Raw genomic sequence first — 10,000 nt, forward strand, 5'->3', positions numbered from 1 at the left:
GCTGTGTGCTGATGGGAGACTTGGAGTATTTGTAAAATTGTAATTTCACTGAAATGTAATTGATTACACATTTTAAGGTATTTGTAATTGTAATTCTTTATTTCCATTTTATATTAATTTTAGTTGTAATTGTAAATTGATAGTAGGACTGGTAATTATAATTGTAAATGTAATTGACGGAAATTCGTCTGCTAAACGGATGAAGACGTCATACTACAGATATGACTTCCAGCAGAAATATTTCTTGAAAAACAAAGAAAATGTACAAAAGTTCTACGTTTTTCTGATTTAAGTGGCACAAGACACCATTACTTAGCTAAGCTAAAATGTCAACTGCCTTTCCGCTTTGACTATTGAAAGATGACGGGCATGGTATAAATGAGGAGGAACTTAGTGACGTCACTCATAGCAGCCAATCAAGACAGAGAAGTTTTCAATTACAGCTAGTTTTCGTAGTTTTTTATTTTTTCTCATTGTCAGTATCATTATCAGGAGTGCAACAAAAAATCTAAACTTTTCTTGAAGCTTGCGAAGCTATTATTATTATAGCAAAATTTGCAAAACAAACAGGTAAAAATCATACTTTGGTTTATGTTACCACAGCGCTCAATGGGGATGTCACTACCTCTTACTCTAGATACCATGTTCCGGCACACGTCGAGAGTGAACGTCCATCAACAGAAATACACATATCTCACCCTTCAGTTGAATGCCCGAGAATCGAACTCGCAGCCACCGAGGTGGCATGCCAACACCAAACCGACCACGCCACTGAGACACTTATCTATTTTTTTGTCTACTTTTTTCATTTCTAATAACTGATCTCATCATTCTGTATCTCCTTTTACATTCTGTTACTTCTTTCAAATGAACACCATATTCTTTGGAACCTTGAACTTAAATTAAGTGGCCCCTGTAAGTTGCTCCACATGAATAGGGGTTTACCTTCTTAATACAATAATAATAATAACAATAATAATAATTATCGTGATGCTCGTCAAGACATATTTCATATTTAAATATTGTTTAAACAGGTGGCCAATTATGCCTAATAACGATGGGTACCACCTGACCCTAAGAGATTTATTTATTATTGATTTCGTTGTCTTCTTCATTAAATAATAATAATAATAATAAGACAAGATTGTGCCACACTTACGTTATCCTTTGTTGAAAGACGACATGATTGTCCATGTCCCCGATGATCAAACGACTAGAGTGGTGTTTTGGAGTGGTAGCGCCCTCCCTTAATTCGGCGTGATTGGCCAGTCTGATGGTCACTTTAAGGTCACTCTCCGTTGCCCTGACCTACAAAATATAAAACGCCCGTCGGTGGTGTGTAAGTACCTCATATATCTTTTGTGTGTGTATGTGTACATATATATTCATACATTCATGCATATATGGAAATAAATTCTCCTGTTAAAACAGGATTTCTCAGTATAAAAGGCCCATTAAAACACTTTGGTTTAAAGCTAAGGACTATATTTCGGTGGATTTACTTCCATGCATATATATATATATATATATTATATATATATAATCACTTGTTCTTTAATAAAAATAATAATAATAATAACAATAATAATAACAATAACGACTTTATTATCATAGCTACATTGAAAAAATGCAAAATATTCGGCAGCATCACCAACAAATCTTATCCCCAGGCAAACCACATTATAAGCAACCTGATGGATTAACTTTAAGTGACAAAGGGTTAATATTCTCATAAATAAAATCAAGAAGAGCAAAATACCTTAGCTTTTACCCATCCTGATTTTCTGTGATGCTTCAAGGACTTTCCTTGGACCCTAACAGCCTAATCGAGAAAGGAGGAAAAATGACTCTATGATATTTAAAGACATGTCCTAGGCACTGGGCCCGAGAAGGTCAACCAGTACGGTCATCTCCGTTGGTTGTCAGAGCCCAGAGGTCCACACCAACCTTCCTATAACCATCAACATTGGAATAGAGCCTCGTGAAAGGATAGTTTATTGGACACCCCCTCCCTCCCATCCTATGAGAGGCGTAGCATCAGTAAAAGACACATATAAGGACGCCCAAAAAAGGGTTGAGTCAAATAGTGGAACAAGCCCTGTCATAAGTAATGGGCTTTGACACTGAAGTAAGTACAGTTCGAGGTAGACCTCAATATATCTAATTTACATTTATATAACAAGTGGACAAAAGAAAATGAGTAATCACCCCTGCAAAAGGAACACATGTCTGAGGTTGACATAAGTAATAACAATAACATCCCGTCCTGGTATAATCCAGTTTAAACCTAAACTAACCACCCTTAAGGGCCACAGTAATGGGTAAAAAATTAAAAAGGATAAAGAAAATAAAGTCAGCAAAAGTATATAAAGGCGGGAGGTGTGAAATGTGATCCATCACCCAGAGGAAGGGGCTTTCCCTCAACCTTTTGCCCTATCAAGTAACCTCATAACCTCGTGGGTTGCCAGACCATCGACCCATAGCCATTTTTATCTGACCCTCTTTTATTTGGGACGGTTGGAAATTGACGTTGATTTAGTACAAAATGACACTACAATCATGCAATCAACTCGTTCAAACTGTCATGGATTTGTTATGTAGCTAATGGCCAAGAAAATAAATACCAATTAAGATACACCACTACGCTGAAACTGAAGTTCCTTTGTGAACTACTCCATATAAATAGGGTTCATTTTCTGAATAATAATAATAATACTACTACTACTAATAATAATAATAATAATAATAATAATAATAATAATCCCTTCTGAGAATCCCCACAGGTTGAAAAACCACATGTCGAGAATACCATACATAATTAGCTGATGAGGTCCCCTGTTCAATTCAATCGTCACCTGAAACTTTCAACAGACCTCGATGCGTCTGGTTAGTGTGGTAATGGGTTACAATAAGGGACGTGAGCCATCGGAAGGGAGGAGTAAATAGGTATTCTTTGCTTTAGAAATATCGAATTATAAGTTTACAAGTTAGCGCCAATGTGAAGGGACTGTTAACTGCAAAGGACATAATGGCTTAAATTTGACCAAAGAGACGTCTAAAATTGTCCACACCGAGTAAACGTTATCTTTTTTTTTTCCACTCAATATAATCAGCTTACCTCATTCAACTGCTCAAGCATGAGTTCATACCGCGGAAGCTTCACTGCCTGTTCCCTTATCCTGTTGCCAAAAGGAGGCTGCCGGTTGAGGATCTGTAAAGTGGTCATTTCGGAGATCAGGCAAAATTCAATACACTACCACAAAACAGAGATCAGTTTCTACACAGTTCACCTTAAAAGTTTTTATAATTTCTTGATCTTCGCAACAGACGGAAGAAACCGGTTTCCAATTATGTCATACTTTAATCACTTATCCAGTAGTTTTTTATATTAACAGTCAAAAGACAAAAACAAATGCAAATCAAATTTTGACAACCCTCTTCAAAAAATAATTCACATATTGAAGGGCAACACCACAAAAATCTAAAAATCAAATCTCAATAACAAATAAAAATCTATGGACTTCCAAGATTTGTTAGTATACCTGCTAATAACATCTGAAGGATGAATATAACAAATACTATCTTGAATGTCAATAATGTTAACGGTGTGAGATTCCTCAGCACAAGGTCAATTTACCATCTTATTCATGAACGGATGTCCCAATGATAGGTTTCTTTTGTAGATGCTGTCAATGATCAACAATAGGTTTTGTGTGCATGGGGATCATACTCCTCTCAATAGTTAGGACGAATGTGGCAATGACTATTCGTTTCATTACGTCTGGACTCTCCCCATGCAGAATAACAGTATTTTAATACAAAAAGAAAAGTGTCAACAAGTGGCTGGTGTTTGCGAGCGCTTCCTACAAAGCGGGGGTCACCACTACCATTTTTCATGATTATTACAGGTATTTCTGGAATTTCTTCCGTTTTTGGGGACAGCTAACTAAAAAAATTTTTTTTGGAGACATAACTAACTAAAAGAAAAAAAATATATCAACAATACTTGGATCATTTATCATTACCAGCTCTATATTCCTCGGCGTGGTCTCTTCCAGGGCGGTAAAAGATGTGATTTTGGCCTGCACAAGGGCAGCGCTCAAGGTCTGCCCGATTCTGTCCAGCTGACGGGTGACGTGCCTCGAGTTCTCCCACAATTTGCAAGCGAAACTCTTCGCCAGCAGCACCGTATTTAACTGCAATTCGTAATCGCTTCGAGTCGCCCCGTACTCTGTAAGGCCTGGAAAACCCCAGTACAAAATTCCCACTTGAGAACAATTTATTGCAACCGACCTATGAATATTTCTGGGAACAATAAAAATCGACCTAAAATATTTCTAGGAAACAATAAAACTTTCATGTTGGGAATTTTAAATTGGTCTCTAGAGGCATCTGAGGGCAACAAAGACGTGGTTCATAAGGTGTCTTGCTGTCAAAACATAAAAAATAGTAACTTCAGTGTTTGACCAAAGTTAGGCAGAAATCTGAATAAAAATCACACAGTATAAACTTGCCTTAGTGCCAGTGAATTCCAACCATGAAGAGCTCTCTATTTTCTAATTGCAAAGTGACTACAGTATTGATATCTAGTATTTTCCAAACGAAAAATTTAATATAATATTCATTGACTCGACAAACGATTCAAAACAATACACTCTTACTTTAGTTTTATCAAAATGTAAATGGAAAACTTAAAAGTGAAACATTAATGACAAAAAAAAACTTTCATGACTTTTATCTGACTTGACCTTTAGCAAGAATAAATAAAATATATGTTTGTCCCAGAACTGACAATCTAGGACTGAATATATTTCGTAAGTGTGTGTGTGTGTGTGTGTGTGTGTGAGAGAGAGAGAGAGAGAGAGAGAGAGAGAGAGAGAGAGAGAGAGAGAGAGAGAGAGAGAGAGAGAGAGGCATAACTCGATGGAGAGAAGTTTAGGAATCACGAAAAAAAGTATTAGTTTGAGCAGTAACGCGAATTTACAGCCAGCATGGCAAGTTCCAACTTCATAAATACTTATCATTTACAAAAGGTGTTATGTAAGCTCCTTAAGTGCTCCGAAAAAGCAAATCTATTGAGACATACCTGAATTACATCCGCATCAAATGCTAATTCCATTAACCACTCAGCTCCAATCACTTCTTATGCTAAAGCAAATTCCTCAACATAATAGAGGAAGAATCACGGTTAATGAGAGAGAGAGAGAGAGAGAGAGAGGAGCAATCCGGCCAAAGAAGAGGAAGAAGGATGGCATAATACCGAAATAGCCATGCTGAAGCAGCTGTCTTTTCACTAAGCAACAAATCTCGGTGTAAGAACGCACAAGACGTGACTTATGCAGTGCTGTAAGTAGTTTTAGAATTCCAACTACTATTCTCTAGTAAAACGGTATCTTCAGACACATTATATGCAAAAAAAAAATCCCCATAAGTAATGGAAAAGATATTATACAAAAATAGAAACTCATATTGAAAATGAAAGACTTGCTGATCAAAAACAAATAAAATTCTTTGCATTATGCGACTCTAAATCAATAAAAACCAGTAGGGCGCCTAAAAGGCGATAACGTTACTCGCGAAGGTTAACATAATTTAAATGTGAATTTATGATATTTTAAAAATAAATCTTATATAGGGCGAAATTTAAAGATGTCAATTTTTATCTGCCGAAAGAACTTTTCTTTTATCTTCAATACTTGTGGAGATATTAGCATTTGAATAGCGTTAGGGCCGGGCCGTGCCAGACCGTACAGAAATGAGCCCGTGTCCAGCAAGACTTCGCTTTGCTCGTAAAAAGTACTTTAAAATGCCCTTCCACCTGAATAAAATAAAATAAATATATAAATAAAAATCTGTAAGCATAAATTCAATGGTAAAATTTGAAACAAATAATACAAAGATTCCTGCAATACTTCTAAACATATACAGCAACTAAAGATATCAGGGTCCACAGTCATTATCGCATTTGGCAGGAGATAATTCACAAAATGACGCCCCTCCCCCCCTCCCTCTCTCTCTCTCTTTAAACGCGATCAGTTGTTCATATGAAGAATGCGTACCCAGAGAGACAGCGCTCAATAATGAGGGGGTCGCCATTTGTCACGGTTTCAATAATGTACCTTGTAAGGGTTTGGCTGCCACATTAATCAATACGAAACTGTAAAATAGTTATACAAATTATATGATAGAAAATAAGCAAGGATGAATCAAGTAAATATGTTATATCTTGAATTTACTTGTAACTCAAATTATCATCATAATCTATGATTTGTTTGGTTTTCAAAGCCTAACGTATTGTAATGAAATTTATTTGTAGCTGGTAATATTACCATCATCATCTATGATTTTTTTTAAAGCCTAACTTATTGTGAATGAAATGTATTTGTAGCTCGTCATACTACCATTATCATCTATCATTTGTTTGTTTCAAAGCCTAACGTATTGTAATGAAATTTATTCGTTGCTCGTAATATTGCCATCATCATCTATGATTTTTTTTAAAAGCCTAACTTATTATAAATGAATGCTTAAATTTTCTACCCTTTTTAATGAAGGAGGACTCATTTCGATACCAAAGTACCAACACCTAATTGCTACAGTCAGAAAACTACCATTTACTTTCGTTTCCTCCTTCAGGAGTCCTGGGATAGATTATGAACAGAGACAGGACAGATTGTTTCCTCTCGACCAAAAGCTAAGCCTTCAGACAATGCATATCTGAGAACCTGACCCCCTTTTCCACATCAAAAGTTCAAAGAGCCTTAGAAGCGAGTTTATCACTCTCTGTCTCTGTCTCTCTCTCTCTGTTCTGGGAGGAGGAGGAGGAGGAAGGGCGGTGGGTAACTCAAAACGAAAACAGAATCAATTAAATTCCGTCAAAAGTGTCAGATCAATGGAGTCCCTCCATCACTGCATAGTCGTACACCTTTCCTTTTTCCTCCAGAAGAATAAAGTGCTGTTGCATATTTATGCCCGGGCGACCTTTTGAGAGACAAGATCAAAGTATTAATACTCGTTCCCTACCGTTCGTCCCATCACAGGGAGACAGGGACGGTGAAAAATTGCGCAAACCTTTCCTGCCTGCTCAGCAAATCTCATACAGCGCGCGCACGCGCTTGTGTGACCGGAAACACAACAAAGCTTGTCGAACAATGACGAGTCCCCTCCGACCTGCTTTTGCATTCGAGATATGCAGCTTCACGTTCGCAAGACCTCCATTAAATCGAAGTTGTCACTGACAATACTTCTTCAGAGGGTAGGACAATGTTAAACACTTCAATCGTTTTCATGATAATTTTAATTATCTCTTGTCTAAGAGAATGGAATTCAGCGTGAAATATGGTTGGTTGGTTGGTTTTATAAAGTTTACGTGTAACACCAAGCACTGGGGCAGCAAAGGCCATTCAGCGCTTACTGTATAACTATGAAATTATAAGATGTGTTATATCATATAAAACAGGTTTATTTCTTTGAGATAATTTACTATATTTTGAAGTGGGGCATTTTCTCCCAATAGTTCTTCAGGTTGTATATTATATATGTTGTTGGATCTTCGTTTTCTTTCGAATTTATGACATTCCGTCAGTAGATGACGGACTGTGACCAGAGTACGACAGTGGTCACAGTAATTGAATAACAACATTCATAACGAAAAGTGCCCAAGAAATCTCCTTTTGGTAAATATGTTAAAAACAGGAAGGTTATAGGGTACTAAATTACCCTTGACGGAAAGCATTTTTCACACACAAAAATATATTCAAAGATTGCAAAGCTGTTAAAAACATGAATGACAGCAATATCTAAAAAAATAAAATAAAAAAATAAGTAATAAATTCACAAAATCACAAAATAAAGCGTGCCTTATTTATCTCATCACCTCGAACAGATACAGAAAGTACAACTGATCATACTCGAAAAAAATGACTTAATTTAGTGAAAGACCAGTTGAAAGCGAGTTCATAAAAACCAGCGGTTTTGCTCGTGATGTCAATTGAAACGAAACATTAAGGAAAGGCTGTTACCCTTCGAAGATCAATGGCTATTCCGTTACATTAATGTTTTCATAGGAACAGTAAGATAACACTTCTTGCTCATAGTGCTGCGTGATTTACGGGAAGTTGACACAAAACAAATTTCACTTCCTTGCGACGGGCGATATGTTAACTGTGCCCTGAAGAAGAGTAGTACATTAAGTAGTCAGACACTTTGGAAATCTCAGCCTCAGTAAGTATTCACCACAACATTTTCAAGCTGAAATTACGGTAATGTGTTTTAATTATTTAAATGAATAAAGAAAATAAATTAAAAAAGTAGAAGTAAACAATACAAACTCGAGCAGAAGAGCTGGATACTGGTCCGAATTCCAAAACGTGGAATTCTCTAACCTGAAAGTATTTTGTAACACCATTCAGGGGATCAAGTCCATTCATACAATGGTCCTACACAGCCAAGCCTGTCTTGGACAACCTAGAACACCTCCGTCCCCACTCCGTACGTGAATACCCCATAAATATTGTTTGTAATAATAAAGAGCGAGATAGTTTCCATGGTGACAAATCTTACTGATTCTACATCGATGCCCAACGTAAATTGATCTTCGGTAAGTAGTTACTTTTAAAACAACTTCATCCATATTCATCAAAATTCGTTTATTCGTTTCTGGATTACCTTGCTAACCACAAACACACACACACACACAAAGAGACGGGTAGGAACTTAACCTAGGCTACATCAACATTCGCTGGCGGGGGTAATGATATTGTGAATATTAACAATACATCTGTAACTGACAACAGAAACGGCTCACCAGTTTAAAAAAAAAAAAAAGAGAGAGAGACAGAAGATTTATACAACAGAAAGGTTAAACTGCCCACGGGAGTACAGGTATAGACCTTGTTCCGATACACACTGGTGGAAAATCGTGAGAAAAGCTAACCGTGGACTGACAGCTCATACATTTATAATGAGAGAGAGAGCTTTAAGTGTCTTCAATCAAATTCAGCAAAAAAAAAAAAAAAAAAAAAATAAATAAATAAACGGCTTTCAAATAATAAATACACGATGAAAAGCAAATTCCAAGGAGTCTACAGAAATAAACGAAAAAACAAATACGTGATCACGTTCTTTTGTCCCCAGAGTCTGAAAAGTTACTCTTAAAGCAATACGACGGAAAAACTTCAAAAAACCTCTTTTCTCTCATAACTCCACAAGTGTCCCTTCAGTTACGAGCGAAATCGTTTAGAAAATTTAGAGGTAAAATAACAATGACATCTTTAATGTCGCTTCAATTCATCTGCTCTCACTTATGCTTCCGGTACTCTATTCACTGCACGACCAGTGACAAAGCATTAGATTTTGACTTTAGAAAAAGTCGTGTGCGACAAATTACCCATCACTAAGGGACGTTATGTTAGGAGATAACGGAAACCTAGAGACAAAGTATTAACGGTAACAAAATAAATAAATTAAATAAATAAAAATTAAAAAAAGGCTAATTCACTTTAAAATTTACTCCATTTTGCTAAAAAAAAAAAATAAACTAATACGTTGATTTCTTTGCGGAGTTGACAACATTTAATATAAAATAACTGAAAGAAGAAGAAAAGATCGTAAAGTAAGGATATATCGGATTATGACAAAGGCATCGTTAATAAATACGATGGAAACGGAAATGTGAACCGCTAACTGATTATACTATGTTTTTTTCCATCTGTCCATCCACCTGTGGTGTTTTTGTATGGTAACACTGCGTCCCGGGCTTTAAATAGTTACGCTATGTGTAAGTTTTAGGTAAATAAAAGGATATCTGGGTGTACATTTGCAACTGAAAAGTGTTTTAATAATTTACTGTATGCGAATTACACCGTTAATATTCGAAATAGAATATTGTTATTATTGTTGAATGTAAGCTGAATGTGACTATCTAAAGCCCTGGACGCAGTGTTAGCATACGCAAACACCACAGGCGGATGGGCAGATGGAAAAAAACCGAGTATAGTCT

At 36.3% G+C, this 10,000-nt stretch overlaps 1 protein-coding gene across 1 annotated transcript in view; it reads right to left on the reverse strand.

The window, feature by feature from the left end:
* LOC135209406 (probable ATP-dependent DNA helicase HFM1) overlaps positions 1-10,000 on the reverse strand; it is a 285,878-nt gene that overhangs the window by 47,772 nt on the left and 228,106 nt on the right. The window contains exons 12-14 of the mRNA XM_064242100.1: positions 4,026-4,240; positions 3,119-3,211; positions 1,160-1,308 (exon numbers count right to left, since the gene is read on the reverse strand). Of these exons, the coding sequence (XP_064098170.1) occupies positions 1,160-1,308; positions 3,119-3,211; positions 4,026-4,240 (457 nt within the window). The remainder of the gene's footprint in view (positions 1-1,159; positions 1,309-3,118; positions 3,212-4,025; positions 4,241-10,000) is intronic.

Source organism: Macrobrachium nipponense, chromosome 11 (genome assembly GCF_015104395.2).
Source record: "Macrobrachium nipponense isolate FS-2020 chromosome 11, ASM1510439v2, whole genome shotgun sequence".
In the NCBI taxonomy this organism is placed as follows: domain Eukaryota; kingdom Metazoa; phylum Arthropoda; class Malacostraca; order Decapoda; family Palaemonidae; genus Macrobrachium; species Macrobrachium nipponense.